Raw genomic sequence first — 19,663 nt, forward strand, 5'->3', positions numbered from 1 at the left:
CTCCTATTTTTGAGTGACTTTACTGCATTAGGAAAAAGGAAAAGAGTCTGGCAAGTAAATCCCTAGCTGTTCCTCTTTATCTAATATTGAGTATAGCTGCTCCAAACAGGCAATACCTTATATGGAAAATTCTCACAGTTCCAGGAATTGTTCCTTGTACTGATAGATTTAGAGCCCTGAAATAAATACTTGCTGTAGGGTTACCTCTTCATATCTCCTGTAGTTACAAGGATAAGATATACCGAATCTTTAATTTTAAGTGGATCTCTCCAAGTGATGTTTTGGGGAAAATTCAAGTACTGGGTCTCCTTTGTCCTGGCAGGGCTCTGTGCCTTGTCTCCCATGCACTGCTCTCTGCATACAGAGAGCTTCTGAAATGGCTTTCTGGTAGAGTGCTCAGTGGAGTTAGTCACTCTGCTGATCACTTCCCAGGAATGAGTTCCATGGTGCCCTTTGTTGAATGTTACTTTAGATATTTTTTTTTTTTGGACTGCAGTTGTAGATGCTTACTATTTCTTGAAAACAAATCTTAGGTGTAATACACAATCAGTCTTCATCAAAGAAATATGCAGCTACTAACCACAGAAATTTTTGTTGAGAAGTGTATGCTTAGCGTAGCTGTAAGACTCCAGCAAAATGGCTGGAGTTGTTTATTTTCTCCAGTGCAACACTAAAGAAACTGCCTTGCTCTCCAAAATGTGTTTGCCTTGATATTGATTTTCCACCTTCACTGAATAAATAAGAGTAGAGGAACTCAGATGTCTCTTCAAACTACATTATGCTATAAATGCCATCTATCCTGTACTTCGGATGAGGAGAATACCTCTGAGATGTGAACTGGTAACAGTGCATTTTTTCAAAAGACCTAAATTTAGTTTGGTAGATACCTACAGTTTCAGCATTTTCCTGCCATGAGTGCTGTTTTGGTTTTAAGTGATGGGCTGAAATGTAAGACTTAAGCCATAACTGCATATTTTCATAACCAAATGAAATATGCAGTAGAATATGAAGAAACAGCAGACTGTTGCAAAGCTTTTTTTTTTGTCTACTTTACTATGTCTCACTGTAGTGTGGGAAAAATTTTAGGCATAGGTCTTCACAAGTGACAGTGAAAGATTACAGGTTGACAGTGGTCTGATATAGTTATTTTTTTTTGGATTTCTTTTAATCTTGCTCTAGCACCAGCTGATTGAGATCAGTGTAGTCCTAGCTCCATCTCTGCAGCTTGCAAACATTTCAGCGTGTGGCTGAAATTTCCCACTTTTTGATAAAGATTTGTATATGAGTTGCAGAAAGTTTCTTTGTGTTGATCATCTCTGCTGCCACAGTTATGTAAGAGAAAACTTGGAATTCTGCTTGATCTGTGTGCAGGTCAGAGCAAAGTGAAAGTAAAACCTATAAATTCAGCTAAGATCAGGAGAGATAAAAGAAGTACTGGGAGAATTCATAAACGAGAAATTCAGCATACGCTTGTGTGATGGTATGAGAACTTCCCCTCGTCCGGGAAGCTATTTAGCTCAGCAGGATCTCATACATATGTATTTCTCATACAGGAAATAAATTGCCTTTGACAGAGTGTATTAACTTCAGGCATTTACAGGTGACAAACAATGGGTCAAATTTGCTTGCTCAGGAGCTATTTTGATACTGGGAGTTCAAGATCTTTTACAGGGAATGAAGGTCATACATATGATTGGTTGCCACAGGTGAGGAGGCAAATTATGATTTATTAAACTTGGTAACTTGTGTGTTTAAGCCCTTAATAAATGAAAAGACAATATTGGGTTCTCCCATTTATATGGTAATATCTTACTGGGGGAAAAGAATTCCAACATAATTCTTCATAGCTTTTTTTACAAAGTATGCATATTAGCATAGGGACATGGATGACAGCAGCATGATTTTTTATGTGAATTCTTAGTGCATGCTTTAGCTAACCCCAATTTTCAAAGTATTAATTCTCCTTTTTTTTCTAGGTTCTGATACTGCTTTTGCTCAGTGTTCCAAAAGCCTTGAGCAAGCGGGCAGAATTTGAAGTGCCCCTCTCCCCTCCACTGTTCTCTCTGCTGTTTTACTTGATGTGTCTGATGCTGTGTGCTGTTCATGTCATTGTATGCACATCAGCAGAAAGTTTGTGCTATTTCTGCAGTATGTCCTGGTTAACAGCAGTTGGAGTGATGATGCTGATTTCTGCACTCATGTGTGGTATTTTATCTGCTGTTGCAAAGATCTTAGAGAATTACAGACTTCCACCGAAGGTGAGAGCATGCATTAATTGTGTTTCAAAATATTTTATCTTTCATGTACTGTCTTCTGTCTTCCATAATATTGTCAGTTAAAACTGTGTTTTCTCTGCGTGTGCTTAAAGAAATTCTTATTTGTAATGTAATATGAATATGTATTATTATTTAAAATTGTAATTGAAATGTGTTGTTGTCGCTGTGGCATGATACTGACCTGATGAAGATCTAAGAAGTGCTTTTTTTGACATGATTTGAAGAATTTTTTTAAAATATTGTACAAATTTTCTGGTTGACTTTATGAGATTGGAAACAGTTATGCATTGTACAAATCCTATGCTTTTACATAGTTAGGTTTCACAATTGCAATTAAAGCAAGATGTAAAATGCTTTACAACAATATGAACAAAGGAAAAGTGATGATACAACAGAGAGTAATGCTGTAAGTATACCTTGTATTTGTGTTACTAATGTTTGGGGTTTTTTAAATAGTTTTGAAAATGCAGCAGAGAGAGACAATTTAATCTGTCTTTTCTACTTTTTAAGCTTAAGAAATAGAGTTTGTTAAAATCTTTGGAGTTCTTGAAGTATTCTCAGTGCGAGGAGTTACCTTCTCTATGTTACTTGATGAGTTTTATTGCTTGTGTTCAGTAGAATACAGGTAATTCAAAGGAAAGAGAATTTGCAATGCCTTTTCTTGCACTGTGAAACTTAGTGTGCTAAGAGCTGTCTATCAGATCATAAAATAAGCTTCTAGCTGTTTTTTCTACTGCTTGTTAGTCATATTTTTCAAAGGTCTCTAATGTTCAATAGCTTCACTGCTCACAGTACTCCATTTGATGGTGCAGCCTCTATGCAGTACAGTCCTTCATCAATCTGTTTCGTAGAATCAAGCTTGGGGGTTTAGTACCTTTTTTTAGTGTCTGACGAAATATGGCAAGTACATTGCTTTTATGATATGACAACATGCTCTATCAAAGAAAAGAGCAAACTTTCCAACTTGAAGAAACATTTTGTAACAGCTATATTTCTTACAATTCAGAAAATTCAGAATTCCTCTGTAAAGATTTATTTTGCTGTCTGTGCAGATATGTGCTATAACTCCTGAGTGTAGATTTAAATTCTTATAAGTAGGGTTGCTAATATATTTTATTCAAACTATGCCAGATTATATTTTTGTTTCCATAATTTCTAAGTGGTTTTTTTTCTTAGAAAAAGAAGAAAAATATAATCTTGAAATAAGTAGAAGTACAGCTTCACTGTAGAAATCTCACATGTACTTGGTGTGCAATGACAAACACAACTACAAAAGATTAACTTGTTTTTCATCTTGTTACTAGGTTTTCTACTTTTAGTAAACAGTAGAAATCTAAATACGATGCATTTTGTGGACCTCCATAAAATTTACGTACATACCACTTCAGTAGCATGGAAAGCAATTGCAAGAGATGATACATTTCTTCTCCAGGGGGATAGTCTGAAAGAATCATGATAGATCACCGAATGATATCACAGAATCACAGAATGATAGAATGGTCTGGGTTGGAAGGGATACAAAAGATCATCTGGTTCCATATCCCTTCCATGGACAGGGACACCTTCTGCTGGACCAGATGCTCAGAGCTCTGTCTAGCCTGACCCTGTTGGGGCATCCACAGCTTCTCTGGGCAACCTGTTCTAGTGTCTCACTACCCTCAGACCATCTGCTTCAAGTTGATAATACACAAATGAGATTTTCAGCAATGTTTTCCAGGTTTGTTATGTGTTTGTTTTTCCAGGTCTGGGGCAGATAGAAATTAAAAATATTGGATTCTCCATCCCAAGCTGTTCTTGTGATTTTATTCCTACCTGAGATATATCTGAAAAGGGGGAAGCTTAAGTAAATCTTATGAAGTTTAGGCAATAGTAATTGTGGTTGGGCAGACATGACTTTATATTCAGACCAGTAGAAATACATTTTTGTCATCCTGTCTTCACTCCTATTCCATAGGTGACTGAATTACTGGATGTATCTCATCACATCAGTCAGGGAGGCTCTGTTGTGTCTGTTCAAGTTCCAAACAAAGTTTGAAATATTTCTTGGGTTTAGTTAGTATGTGCCTGCATTCCAGATATGTGTAAAAACAGTGACTTGGTTCTGAATAACATTTTTACCAGTCTCAAGACTGTTGTAGAATGATGTGGTGGGGTTTTTTTGGGTCTGCTTAGACAAATACAGAGTCTGGAGAAGGTGAAAGGAGCAGTGTATAAATCTGGCGCTGCTTGTCATGAAGATGTGTTCCAAATGTTCATCTACATCTTTCATGCCCTTTCCAGTAGAATGCCTAGGTTTCAGGGAGAAATGGGTTGTTTTCATATGCTGTGTGTTGATCTCAAGGGGCCTTCTGTGTGAGTTGTGAGTATCACTTATGCTAAAATATCTCTGAATCCAAGTGTTTTGCGACCTGTGCATCTCCATATTGTGAATCTGCCTGTGGAGTCCACTTCGGACAGAATTCTGAAGCTCTCACCTTCTGATGGTGGGAATAGAATCCTGAATCTTGGCCTTTCTGGTTAAAAAAAAAAAGCTAAAAAGCCTTTTCTAAGCTCAAGCTATACGATAAAATGCAGGTATTCTAAAAGTAATTAAGATAAGCTCTCCTGTTAATAGCTTCAGAGCTTTTTTCCTTCAAATTGTTTCCGTTCTCTTCTAAAGATTTCTCTGAAGTGCTTCTCATTTGTAATGCTTTTTTTTCCCCACTGTGGCTGAATATAGAAACTGATTACCAAGTTCATGAATTTTCTGAAGACCAGTGCAGGGAGTGTTAGCATCTGCTTCCTGATGGTTATTTATAGATTCTGATTGCTGTGTTTCTAGCAGAACCAGTCCCTTCTTTTAGTGATACTTCACGCTTTAAATAGTTCTGCAGCCCTTTATGAATTCCAGAAAATTGTTAAAAATTTTAACTTCTTGTTCATAGTTTCACTGTAAGTGCTTGGTAGTTGATATAAGCATGGTATTTACTACTACTAATTGTGGGGTTTTTTCCCTGTTTCTGTTAGAAATAAAAACTAACCATTTTTTTGAACTAGAATACAAAAGTTAAGGCTTGTCAAGTAGAGATTTTGAGAATTTTCATTATGCAGAATTATAGTGGGTTTTTATCACATATACAAAATGTCTTTCTTTCAGTTTATTTTAAAGCACCTGTTCATATAACAGTACTTTTGATCTTCCTCCTTTTTTTGATATTCTTGATGAATTGAACAATGTTACATTTTTTTGCATTTGCACCTAAAATACTTTTCTCATTTTCTGGTCTGGGGAGAAGAAAGCTGATTGGGTAGTGTCTTTACCAGGTAGTGTTCAAAAATCATCCCAAACTGCTGTGAAAATGTAGGAGCAAGTGTGATCTGTAGTACTTTGTCATGGAAAAGTTACCATCATAGATAATCATGGGTTCAGGGAGTGCAAGTATCAGAAGGGAACATAATGATAAGTGTTTAAATTGTGAGTGATGGTGAGCATGAAAAATAAAATGTTTCTCCTCTGAAAAGTAGTAGCAGAATTTCTCAGGCATTAGCTGTAGATGGTTAATCACAAAAAAAAAAAAAAAGGTAACTGGAATAAGACTTAGAGTGCAGGAGGCTTTATTTCAAAGTGAAGAAGTTTCAAAATTTAATGATCAAAGGTGCATGTACTCTGTCATTTATGTACTGACACTTTTGCAAGCTGGCAAGGTATGTTCAAAGATGGGGCAGAGAGGTCAGTTTCCATGTTGCTTAAATATTAGTGCTGATACATCGGTTGTTGAAGTTGCCTTGTCTTAGGAGATGATATGTTTACATCATTTGAAGCCTGGCATTTAAAGATTTCTAAGCAAAAGCTTTTGTTTGAAGTTTTTTTTGCCAAGATACCAAACAAACTGAGAGTAATACTGTTTTTTTTAGTGTCTGGAGTGTCTGCTTAGTTCCTGAGGGCTGGAAATGTTCTGCAGCTGGAAAAACAGAGCTGTGAATATCAGAGTAAGACCTACATTTCAATGCCTTTAAACCAAATGTAAAAAATAGGTACAATCTAAAAAATCGAAGGTTAGACTGTGTATGACACCATACTCACGGCATTCGTAATAAGGCACAGTTAATACATAAAGAATTAGAAGTAAATGTAGAAAACCTTGATGAAGACATTTCTAGAGTTTCTGAAGGTTATCGGGGCTCGGGAGATTATAATTTGCATCATAATTTTCAATTTTGCATAGTGATTTAACTCTGATCTGAGATGTGGTTTATCAGTAAATGTCATTGGATTTTAATCCTTTGATGTAAATATAGGAGTAATTTTTTTCTCTTTTCACTGAAGTTAGGAGAGACAAACAGGCAAGAGATACAGATTTCTGATCCTGGGACATTTCACATTAATGCCATCATTTTAATGAGGTTTTTGTATGTTCCCCATTGATAATGCATCACTTCTTCAGTTTTCATGTCGGTTGCTGACAGAAACCAGATACAAGAGACCAGTCCTTCGATGGATTTTATGTTATGTCTTACAAAGAAGACAAATTATATCATGGACTTTTTCATTCTCATTTATTTAGGATCTCAGATTTCTTTGTCTCTGCAAGCTGATGGTGCTTACATGCTCGTTTATTTAGTTAGCCAAGATCTTTAAGGTCAGCATGATAGAATTATTGGGATTTAAACTTGCTGAAGATCCATCATGTACTGTTCTTGTCTCAGCTTTGTGAATTTCATGCTCTTTGGTCTTTGCAGAGACTACCTTGTCCTTTTGTTCCAAATACCAGCTTATGGTATTTGCTTTTCAGAACAGAGTACTAAATACACCTGAGTTTGTTCTTCCACCAAAGAAATTTCAAATGCTAGTAAATTTAGATTGAACCTGGGCTTTTTTTTCTGATTATTGGCATTTTTCTCTCCATTATTGTTGTGTGTAACCTCATGAAGACTTTTTTGGTTGTGTGGGGTTTTGTTTATATGTTTGTTTGTGTTGTTGTGTTGTGTTGGTTTTTGTTTTAAGTTAAATGAGTTTGATGTAATGTATTCTTTAAGAACACAAGAAATGAAGAAGATTTGAATAGGTCATAATTGTAGTTATAGCTCCTGCATTCTTTCACATACATCTCATTAAATTTCAATTTTGCAAAAGTTATTTTTTTTCCTAAAGCAAAACTTTTTCCTAAAAAAGTTTTTTTTTCCTAATAACATTAACTATCTTCTTGCATCATGTGTTTGTTGTCCTCTCGGTGGTACATTGTCTTGCTTATTGACAAAAATACATATGCTGCTGTCAGTAAGTCATAAACACAAATGATACTTGCATTTAAGATGCTCAGAACTACATGTATTTTTTATACTTGCTTACTTATTATTGGCTCAAAGGTCAGTTTGGTTTGATTTTCTATTAACATGACTTAAACTGTGTACTGTACTATTATACACTGTGCCTCTTTTAATTTAGTAGTTTCTCTGTGAAATTTATCCCTGTGAATATTCAAGATTTTTAAAAAAGCTTTTCATAGGTCAGATGTAGGAGGATGATGTAGTTAAAATACGCAGTTAAAGAAATGAATGTGAAAGTAGTTTCAGATATCTTTGTTCTGAAGTAAAAATGGCATGCAGTAATTTCAGTCTGGCTTCTACATTTTTGATTCACTAGGTGCTTCAAATACATTATAAGAGATTCTGCATAATATTCTGTAATAGTGCAAAATTAGATAAAATAAAATAGTAATGTGTGACAGTGTATTGACAATGTCTTTCCCAAAATTCTTCAGAAGCATGTATGCTAGCCTATTCATTAAGGTATTGTTAGGAAGCTCCTGGTGGTTCCACTGTCCTCTGGTTCTTGCTTTTACTTGCTCTGGTCTCAAGTTTTTGACATACAGGCTTGTCCCCAGCTACTCGCAGTTGCATCTTGAAACACCCACAGGTGGGACAGGGAATGGGGTTGAACAGAATATAGGAGAGGATTTGGTAAGAGAGGATAGACCACAGTGACCGGGCACAGGGCTCAGTCTGAGATGTGCACTGGCTCCTGCTTTTATGTAACTGAATCCTTTCTCCTTTCCCCTCTTACTTTGCCCCTGCTTCCAGCATGTTCCTCACCACCCCCTCTTCCCCACCCTTGACATTCTTGAAGCTCTCCTTAATGAGTTGATACAGATCCACAGGTGCTCAGATATCTGTAACGCCCAGGTGCTGTCACTTCTCTCTTATCTGTTACAGAGTCCAGACTGATGCTCTTCAGAGCTGTGCCTGTGATTTCTTACTGGCCTGTCAGTTAATGGCTGAAGAGTTTTGGTCATCTTTATGATCTTCCTTAGTGCATACTTACCATGGTTGTGTCTCTCTGTGGTCTTTTTATGGCTTTGTTTATGTGCTGAAATGGTTCTTTACTTGATAACAGCAATAAACTGGGTACTCTCAACTTCCTCATGCCCTTAGGCTTTCTCTTTAGCCCTACCATTGGAGGTAGTAATAGTAAGGCAATTCCAATTAGCTGCTGAGAACAAGAAATTGAGCTAATGAAGCTAATGAAGGCATTAGACAAAAAATATTGTGGTTTTAGACAAGCACAGTTTGTAAAGTAAGTAATAGATGGTTTAAAGTAGATTTTATGATGAAAGACGCATTTCAAGCTAATCAAGGTCATGGGGGTGCCATCAGGCCGCAACTTTGTTAGCTTGAGTAGTGAAGGCTGTCACTGCATTGAGTTGAAGATATCACAGATTTCAACTACTAGAGAATTACCTATTATCTATATCTCAAGATTTCTGCTGGATTTCTATTTTTACTTCTACAAATATGCAACAGGGCATGAACTTCTTTTGAACCTTCTGTTACAGAGTGGTAGGGAATCTTAATCTGTAAAGTTGTGATGATTACTCATAGAGAAGTTTTATTCCTTAAACAGAATGCAGTTTTAAAAATCATTACTACGTTGTAGTGCTGAGTATGCTTCACTGAAATTTTGAATTTCTAAAGATAGATATAAGTTATCCTGCTATTTATTTTGTTTTCATTGGTGAATACATACAAGTGAAAGTTTTACATACTTTTTCACCACTGCTTTTTTTGTGTTTTGTTTTTTTTTTTCCTTCAGAATCCTGTTGCTTCCAGTTATAGCTGGTCAGAAATAGATGTCCTGATTCTGGCTGGAACTATTGGCCATGTTTTGAGTTTGGGGGCAAGCAGTTTTATAGAAGAGGAACATCAAACCTGGTATTTTCTTATCAATACACTTTGTTTGGTGCTGTGTCAGGAACTTTGTAGAAATAATTTTCTTCTGAAAGAATGTGACCCTCAACATAGCACCAACGTGAAACAAAATTTTGATAGTATTGAGGAATCCTCTGAGTGCAAGAATATAGACATTCCAGCAGCAAGTAATTCAAAACTGGGCAAGGCTACCTCTTCCTCTGAATTCATGAAAGGATCAGATAAGTGGATAAGCTTAGCAACTCCATGGATCATCCTTATTTGCTGTCGGCTGCTTCGATCCTTGAATCAGACAGGTGTTCAGTGGGCTCATCGGCCAGACTTTGGACACTGGTTGACAAGGTTGGTATCTGATTTATTGTCACACTTTCTGCCTTATTTAAAAATTAATGTGTGTTGAATTTGGTGGAATATGTATTTTTCTATATCGTCTCTGATCAGGAAGATCTGCAAACAAGCAGATAAATGGTGAAGTGACATAAGGAATTTTTTCACTTCTATTTCATGCAGGAGTAATTCCTTGTGTACTATCAATAGTTTATAATCTTTGCCCTGCACCATGACATACCTAATTAATGCCAATTATACATGATAGGTTTATCAGAAGCAAAAAGTAAATATTTTCCATGTGTAAGTCAACAGCGTCTGGTTTGAGAAATTAAAAACTGCTTAATAGAATTAAACTTTTGAAATTCAGGCAGGAAGGTTCTGCATAATTCCAAACTTTCTGAAGTCACAGGAGAAGATGCTGCACATAGAAATCTTCCTTGTCTATCACATGCTTGTAATGTGTGGGTGAAAAGCTGAAGGAATTTATTGAGTGTAATATGATAAACATGAAAGGGATTTTTATAACTGAAAGGACAGCAGAGAAAGGCTTCTGCTTTTTCTAATGCCTTTCAGTATTTTTAAGGACTAAAGTTACTATTCAGTGATACTTGAACTGTCTCATGTACTTCAGTTAGTGGATAGAGATGCAATACTTTTTGACTGTCTAGTCAATGTTTTGCAAACAGCAGATGAAGAGGCTCTGCTGTGTAAGATAAATAGATTTCTTGCCAGTATTTTACAACACATGGATGAAATGTCATTCATCATTCATTAAAAATGACATGAGGAAATGGACTAATATGAGACTTGTTATTTATTGGCAGCCTCACAGATGAAATGCTAATTGCAGTGACAGGCATAAGTGCTGAAAGACATGAGTTATGAGGGAATTTATTGCATTATAGCAGTTGTTCTATACCAGAGTGTCGCAGACATCTTTTATGAAAAATGCTTTCCTTAGGATTTTTCCTCCTGAGAATCTGAGAGGCCTCAGGAACAAAATGTAAACATTGATTATCTGCTGCTGTAGAGTGCAACAGGTAGATCTTTGACTGGCCCATGTTAGATGGTTGTAATTAATGGCCAATCACAGCCCAGCTGGCTTGGACAGAGAGCCGAGCCACGAACCTTTGTTATCATTCTTTGCTAGCCTTCTGATGAAACCTTTTCTTCTATTCTTTTAGTATAGTTTTAATGTAATATATATCATAAAATAATAAATCAAGCCTTCTGAAACATGGAGTCAGATCCTCATCTCTTCCTTCATCCTAGGACCCCTGTGAACACCGTCACACCAGAGCTTTCAGCATGCATTTCTGCTCGTGAGGTCAGGAAATGAGGAAAAAATGTCATATTTCCTATATCAAGTCCATATAATAGATAACTCACTTCTTCAGTATGAACTAAGCCAATGTGTGAGCAGGATGAGGTATGATTTGGTGTGACTGTGAGAATTTTTACAATTAATCCTGAGCATCTGTGGAAGATTTATTTGTCCAGTTATGTCCTGAGCCAGATTTTTTTATTCAGACAGTCCTTTTCTTTGGAGTGTGCTGGTGCCACAAGGCCATGAAACAAGGACCTGATACTCCTGCACCTGAAAAGTTTGTTTTGTTCTAGATACATGCTTTTACTCATGTGGTCTGCCAGAGATGTTTATTTACTCTTGGAAATGTTACCAGACTTATAAAAATTGTGTGTGTGTGTATGGACTTAACTTTCAAAGATCTCTCTTGCTTTAATACTCTCCCACCTCTGATTTCTTGGTGCTAAGTATGCCTGGAAAGCAGCTAAACTTTTTGTAGCTTTGGCCTGTAGGGGTCTCAGGGGGATAACACAGATGGAGTGTAGGCTGCAGATAGAGCAGGTGCTTCCTAATTTATAACAAAAGTGGGAAATCCTGTATGCCCAGCTCTAACACTAGTTGCCTGTCAGGAACTTCCAAGCAACCCATTCAGGTAAACCGAAAGCTTTTTACATATTTTTGGTTTACTATGGTGTTTTCTGTGCCTTTTTTTTTTGTACTTTTTGGTGCTGTTTTGTTTGTTTGGAGGTTTTTTTTTGTGTGTGTGTCTGTGGGGGTTTTTTTGTTTCTTTTTGGTTTTTTTTTTTTTTTTTGTTATTGTTGCTGTTGCGGAAGGAGAGGGGAGAAGGGAGAGAGGATTCTATTTTTGTGTTTGGTTTTTGTCCCTGTGAATTGGAAGTCGTGTCAATTTGAATATGTCCATATCTTTCTCTGCACTGGGTCACCCCTAACTGGAGCTATGATTGAACCCAGGGTGAGAAATAACCTTTGTCTGTCTTTGAGTAGGGTTCTGCATGTGCAGCTCCACATGCTATTGGTTGCCTTTGTTACAAGGGCATATTGCATGCTGATTGTTGAGTCAGGGTCCACCCAGGCATTTAGAGTCACCTCTGAGAAGATGGCCAGCCCCCAGTCTGTCCTGATATGTGTAGTTGTTCCTTCCAAGGTGCAGGACATTCCTCTCGCACTCATTGAACTTCATAAGATCACTGGTGGGTAATTTCTCCAGGCTGTCAAGGGGCCTTTAAATGTCGTCAGACCCACCTACTGTACCAACCACCCCTCCCAGTTGTGTATTGTGTGCAGACTTGCTGAAGGGGCACTGCCCCGTGCCCCATGTCTGTAGTGGAGACCTTAAGCAGTATTGGCCCCAGTGGGGGCCAATGCCCAAATCCTAGGGTTGACAGGTACTGACTGCCCTCCACGTGGACTTTGTGCTGCTAACGGCAACTCTGTGAATCCAGCATTTGAGTATTTTTCAGTTTGCCTGACTGTCCACTTATCTAGCATGAGATTGCCTATGGGATGTTATGGGAGCTGTTATGGGAGCTGGTGATCAAGGTTAAAAACCTTGTTAAGGCACAGATAAACAACAATGTGGGTTTTTTTTTTTTTTTGTGCTCTTCCACTGAGCTTGTCTCATCACAAAAATCTGTCAGGTTGATAGACTATTCTCCTTCCTAAAGCCATCACAACCCTATTATTAAAACTGTCTGCCTCCCCCTTCAGTAAGGCTGGAGAATAGCAATTAGACATCAAAACAAAACCACCAGAATTTTACAGATTAATTTCTTCCTCTGTTCCCTGTCAAATTATGGCCTCACATTGAGTATATTTGCTTAGGTCTTGAAGTAAGTAGAAGAGAAAAAATTCTATGTCTGTAGTCTTAGGCTATGACTGATTGTTTGGCTAAAATGCTATATTTTGCCATACAAGGCAAGGAACTTTATTTCTCCTCACCTCACTGGCCTGTATTTTACTTGTTCCTGTGTCAGTATGGTGAACCACTATGTGACTGCATAGACATGTCTGGAAAAATAACTCAAGATGGTATGGAAACTCTTGGCTTTCAGTTGGACTTTCACTTTTCACTCTAATTTACCATCAGTCTTGGCAGGCAATTGGGCTGACTTAGTAACAGGAATGCAGGATGGGAAATGTATACAAGTCAGCACTGCTGTTGTTGGAATTACTGTAAGAAGAGAATGTGGAAGTGTCTGCATCTTTTGAAGTGCTCCAGACAAACAGTTTTTTCTTTCTGCTGTTGTCAAGCATTCCTTACAAAACTCACTTGCCTTTCAAATCTAATTGAGAGAGAAGCAATGATTCCCTGCCTTGTACTCTGGGAGGCTTAAAGAGCTTATGCAACATTTCAGAGTGTTGTGCCATGGCAAGCTAAGAGGATGTATGATTAGGACTGTCACTGTCACAGTTCTGCCTTCTCCCTTTCACTGGTGCAACTACTTCTTCTGTGTTTAGGGACCAAATGAAAGAACTGAGCCCTGGCAGCCCTGGCACATGCTCGCTCAGGCTGCTGTGGGACTACATATTGGCTAAAACAACGGAGCAATTTTCAGCCTAACAGGAGAATATTATGTACGTGTCCATGGTGACATAAACTTCAGTTGCAATATGGAGTTAAAAGATTAGTAATATTTGAAGTATGACAATTTTTGAACTTGAATGATGGGATGTAGTTGAGTGTATGACTCTTGAGTTATGGCTCACTGAACAAGCTTTGGAAAGATTAGTCAATGATGCAGCTAAATCTTTACACATCCTGTGGTCTGTAAAGTGTCTGGGAATTCCTATTTGGCCAGCATGCTTGCATTTTCTTTGGTCAGGGGTTTTAACATCTTTGTTTCTTCTCCTTCACATGATATTAGGGTTGTAGAGATGTCTGTTTCCCTAGTGATTTGATCAGTATTGAGCTGAATAGCATGAATTAAAAGTTGGTGATAAACTGAGTTGCATAAAGCATTTACTCTTCTTCCCAAAACACATTGCTAGTCTATAAGGTTGATTTTTATTCTATTTTTAGTATTAGTTTAATTGGTTAATAGCATGTTTTTTACTAGTAAGAATTAGGAACCTTACTTAGATCATGTGTGCTGTTGTTAGTTTGTTTGGGCTACTCAGACTTTTTCTAGCGAGCCTTCTGTTTTGTCTCTAAGATAAACTAATGAACAAACAGCCCTCTTTTTTTGTTCCTCTGTATTTATTTTCTGGACATCTGTGCTCATGCTCAGACTAGGATTTTGCTTAACTAGACAGTGCTAAAGGGGCTCAGCATTTAAAACAGAGAGACTGTTGTCTAGATTTTCCTGTTTCATGTAAACATCAAAACACAGAAAATCAATCTATCTATAGTGTGTTGAATTTGGCTACTAGGAAAGCATTCAGCAGTGCTGAAATAAGGAAAATGTTCTTTGTTACTTGCAGACAGACTGTGAAACCCGAAAAATACTTTGATGGGACAAAAAGCAAAAGAAAATCAGACAGTAGATGAAATGAAAGAAAACATGCAATCTAAATCTTGGCTGGAAGTCAAGTTTTCGTTTTGATTGGTTGGTATTCAGTTAGCTTTATTTGGCTGTTAATCTTGGTCAGCGCTGATACTTGAAAGTATCTTCCATGTACTTCCTCCATGGAAGTGTCAGCTTGAAGAGAAGTGACAAGAAGCATCAGCATGGGAAGATGATAACATTTTCTTTAAACAATATATTAACCATCCCCAAATGCCCTTCCCCTCAAAGCTAGCACACCTTGTGACTTTTGTGTATTTCGTTGTAAAATGAAAAAAAAATTTAAAAAGACCACGTCCACTTAAGTTATTAATCATGCACATTTACAATTTGTTTCACTCTACTTGTATTTGCAGTAATGAGGTGAGGTACAAACAGTGGAAGAAAATGTCTTCAACCTTCCTTTTATTACCAGAAGTATGAGTGTAGACCTAACAAGCTGTTACAGTAGGAAGATAGAGCCAAAGTGCTCTTTTTTCCTTCCCTTCTCACCAGATTTTCTTCTCAGGGGGCTATTGGTTCTTCACTTTCACTATTGTGATTTGTCCAAAACCCAGGACAGGGCAGCTGAGATCAGAATAGTTGTTTGTGCTTATATTTCTGACAAGACTATCAAAACCATGTAGAACTTTCCATTATCTTTCAAAATATATGCTAATTACATGTGCTTTTAACTGCCTAACTGTAAGAACCTTGACTGGAAAACCTTAAAACACTAGGTGATTTGTGCTGACCTGATTTGGCTGTCTGTAAATCCTTTCCTTGTTTCGTCAGCACATGCTATGAAGCATGCGGGTAGGGTTTTTTCCAGCAGATTTATATGATTCAAAAAAAATCCAAACAAGATCACAGGAGACTGTTACAAGAAGACCTGGACATGAGATGTGTGTTAATCCCTGTGCTAGCAGTTAAGAATGTAAACTCAGTGTGTATTGAGTTTTTTAGATAAAGAGACAAAGATGATGATGAGGTTGTGCTGTTATTTATCCCTAATTTGTCTTGCTCTCACACAATGACTAGCCAAGGAGAATATAACCAGAATGGTTAGAGTTTTCTGTAAGTGCTCATTTGAAAAGTGGCTACTAAATTAGTTAGTTACCTTTTGATCATAAAGAAGGTGGTGCTTGTGTTACCTTCATAGGTTGCTGCAGGAGTTCCACTGTTTCTGCTCTCTCCATATGTAGAGGAAGAATAATTGGGAGGAGAAACATCAAGACTACATTTTCTGTTTCATAGTATTCTAGATTTTGTGCCTCTCACTTTTCTCCACTGGGTTTCAGAGAATAGTTCATCTCTTGGGAATTTTGTTAAGGTGTACAAGCTACTTGACTGGGTTCTGCATGCAGAACTACCAGGACAATTTATCTGCCCTACAACCTTTCCTCCATGACTTTTCAAGCACCACACTTGGAACAGCTATTGATCAAGCTCCTGATAAAGTGTATACTGGGGAACAGGAAAGTAAACTTGTTTTTGAAGTACATTAATTTTTATTAAATCAGAGATAAAACTGAAGTTTCCTAAGTGATTGAATTCAATGGAGCTAACAGCCCAGGCACACTGTTGATTTCTTGAAGTTAGTGATCTTTTATCATGGTATTTTGAGTTGTGGAAAACAGAAGATGGAGCCCTTAGCTGTATGGGCTATGGAAAATCTACATGTTGTTCATAACTGAAGGCAGATTTAACAAAATTAGTGGTTTCATATTATTTGGGATACTGGGAATATTTTCAGGCATGGGTTGGCAGTTCTTGGACTACAGCAGGCTTTCTGAAGCTACATGTTAAGGAGTGGGTGTAGATCTTTGCCTTACCCTATTACATTTTGCATTGCTGGCTCCTACTACTGAAGATTTAAATATATATCACTGGCAGCATGCTCAGTGGAATGCCCTTGTTTCTGGAATGAGTGTTACCTATTTAAGATGCAGGGGAACAAACAAACAAGCTGTATCTGTGATCTTCTCTGCCAGTGATGCAAATTTTCTGTCTGTCTCTTGAATGTATTGACAGAATACAATGTTCTGTAGTTGCTTAAGGGAATCATATTGTGCTAACGAGTTTGTGTGTGTGTGTTTGTGTCTGTTTTAAACTATGTAAGTATATTTTTGGTCATTTTGGGTAGATAATGTGCTCTATAGGTGGTATGGTAGGTAATGTGTCTAAAATGAAGCAAATACATATGTAGTTATTTCAAAAGACAGTTCTAATCCTGTAGTGCAGAAATATTTGTATAGTGCTAGAAAATAAAATACTGTAGTATAAGAAAAACACACCATTTCAAAATGTATAAGTTACAAAACTGTAGTTTAAAAGCAGTAGACCCTTTTCCATTATGCAATATGCAGCTCAGTTTTATATAATTAACAGAATAACTAGCATATGGTGGAACACAATAATTACACTTTTAATATGCATGCTTGAATAGCAAACCTCATTAATAAAACTGCTTTTCTAAAAATACTAAAATATTTTACCATACCTCTTGGAAAGTTCATAACAGACACCATTGCAGTGATTAATTTGGTGCTGCATTAATTAATACAGTTTGTTTAATACAGTGCTGTAGTTAAGGCTTTATCAAATGTGTTTAGCACTAATTACTGGTTTTAAAGGGGTTTTTTTTGTTTGGTTTTTTTTCCTAGCTTTGAACATAAATCTGAACTCTCCTTCTTGGCTGCAGTCTCCCTTCTTATGATCTTCGTTCTGGTTCAAAGAAGATGCTCCCTGGTTTCAAAAATTGCTATGGCACTTGGGCTCCTGGGAGTCTACAGTTACCGGTCAGCTATTGGAAATGTCACATTTCCATGGCAACATGGTGGCAAAGATATTTCAAAGTAAGTTCATCAGCAGATAAGTATCTGTTTCTAACAAGATGTTGAACACTGCCTGTCAGGGGATGAGGTGGATGGGATGTTCTAGGTTGGAATTACATTCTTAGGAATAGAATTGTAAGTTGTAGGTAACCAGCATTGAATTTTTGTGATGCGTGCTTAATTTTAAGCCACATGAAGTGTCTTTTCACTGTGACACATGAGAAGCCAGTCAGATAAACATTAATATGAGGGAAATATAGTAGGTATACTCTATATTTTTTGCTACTAAAACCTCCAAATGGACCTTCTCTTGTTTTTAGTTGGAATTGCTACATCTAGCAGAGCACAAGCCAAGCTCATGTAGCTACTTCTTAGTTTCAGAAGTGCTTAGTAGTTCAGAGAGCTGCTTTTCCATACCTTACTTTTGCAGTTGAGTATTCTATTACATGGGCTTTCAATAAAGGTAAATCATGCTTGACCAACCTGACTGTCTTCTGCTATGAAACAACTATAGGGATGAACAGGGGGAGAGCAGTGGATGTTGTTTACCCTGATTTCAGCAAGGATTTCAACACTTTTTCTGACATTTCAACCCTTATAGACAAGCTCAAGTAGTGTGGACTGGATGAGTGGACACTTAGATCTTGGCAGCCCTCAACAGGCTGGAGAGTTGGTCAGAGAAAGAGGGGTGACCTGCTGAGAGGCAGCCCTGTGCAGAAACACCTGGGGGTCCTGGGGGACAACAAGCTGCCCATGAGCCAGCAGTGTGTCCTGGGAGCCAAGAAGGCCAATGGGACCCTGGGGTGCATTAGGGAGAGCATTGCCAGCAGGTTGAGGGAGGTGATCCTGTTCCTCTGCTCAGCCCTGGTGAGGCACATTTGGAGTGCTGTGTCCAGTTCTGGGCTCCTCAGGACAAGAGAGACGTAGAGGTCCTAGAGTGAGTTCGCGGCTGGACTCTGAAAGTGGTTAGGGGACTGGAGCATCTCTTGAATGAGGAAAAGCTTAGGGAGCTGGGCCTGTGTAGCCATGAGAAGAGAATGATTGAGAGACAACCTCAGCAATGTCTCTGAAAGAAAGGTGTCAGAGAACCACCAGGCTCTTCTTGGTGGTGCCAAGCAAAAGGGCAAGAGACAATGGGCAGAAACTGATGCACAGGAAGTTCAATTTGAATATGAAGAAGTTGTTCCTTACTGTGAGGGTGACCAGACACTGGAACAGATTGCGTGGAGATGTTGTGAAGTCTCCCTCACAGGAGATATTCAGGAACTATCTGGAAACAATCCTGTGCAACATGCTCTAGTTTGTGCAGTGTGCCCTGTTTGAAGCTTGAGCAGGAAGGTTGGATCAGATGACTTGCTGTAGTTTCTTTTAGTCTTAGTTTCTCAGACCTTGCACTTCTAGAATATAAGGTTACAGTTTTTAAGCTTACTGATCCTCCTTCTTGTCAGCTTTTTTGAACAGCATGCTGTGTTTCCATCAGAAGCTGGCTTTCACTGGAAATTAAGAGGCAAATGAATTTATAAGTGGTTTGAAGATAATGTAAGTGCTAATTACACTTACAAGTTAAAACGTACATTTTTTTGTAATGGAATTGCTTAGGGATTTCAAAAATACTAGCCTTGGATTTAACCTGTTTGGCAGAATTGGTTGGTCTTGATCTCTCTTGAAAGGTTCTGAAGTAAGTATTAGTAAGTAACTAATCTTTCTGGTATATTTACTTATTAACTTTTTTTCAATTTTATTTTTTCTTTAGGGGGATTACTGAAGCTCGTTTTGTTTATGTCTTTGTTCTTGGCATAGTCTTCACTGGCACTAAAGATTTACTAAAGTCACAGGTTATTTCTGCAGACTCCAGCACAAAGAGCACAGGATTATGGGAAGTATATAGTGGATTGGTTCTACTGGCAGCTCTTCTATTTAGACCTCACAATTTACCAGTCTTGGTATTTTGTCTGCTGATTCAGACAATGATGACAAAATATATTTGGATACCATTGAAATTTGATGCAGCACAGATTACTATCATGCACTACTGGTTTGGCCAAGCTTTCTTCTATTTTCAGGTAAGCTGAATACCCTCTCCGCTGCAGAGGTGGGAGATGGAATAGTTTTTCAGAGAAATATTGCCCATTGTAAATAAAATGCTAACTAAATATTACAGTGGAAGACTTTACTGAGTTCTCAGAATGATTTAGTTGCTAAATGCTTTAATAATGTTTAATTTTC

General features: G+C 37.6%; 1 protein-coding gene across 3 annotated transcripts in view; it reads left to right on the forward strand.

Annotated features, from left to right (window-relative positions):
* PIGG (phosphatidylinositol glycan anchor biosynthesis class G (EMM blood group)) overlaps nucleotides 1–19,663 on the forward strand; it is an 80,111-nt gene that overhangs the window by 19,829 nt on the left and 40,619 nt on the right. Inside the window, exons 1-5 of one of the 3 annotated variants that reach the window (XM_074532584.1) lie at nucleotides 2,124–2,258; nucleotides 6,171–6,245; nucleotides 9,346–9,803; nucleotides 17,267–17,458; nucleotides 19,191–19,500. In XM_074532584.1, the coding sequence (XP_074388685.1) occupies nucleotides 6,207–6,245; nucleotides 9,346–9,803; nucleotides 17,267–17,458; nucleotides 19,191–19,500 (999 nt within the window). In that variant the 5' untranslated portion in view covers nucleotides 2,124–2,258; nucleotides 6,171–6,206. Of the gene's footprint in view, nucleotides 1–1,976; nucleotides 2,259–6,170; nucleotides 6,246–9,345; nucleotides 9,804–17,266; nucleotides 17,459–19,190; nucleotides 19,501–19,663 lie in introns of those variants that run through there. The other 2 variants (XM_014266506.3, XM_026792896.2) reach the window with 2 other exon arrangements.

The sequence above is a fragment of the Zonotrichia albicollis genome, chromosome Z, assembly GCF_047830755.1.
Source record: "Zonotrichia albicollis isolate bZonAlb1 chromosome Z, bZonAlb1.hap1, whole genome shotgun sequence".
NCBI classification, from domain to species: Eukaryota; Metazoa; Chordata; class Aves; order Passeriformes; family Passerellidae; genus Zonotrichia; species Zonotrichia albicollis.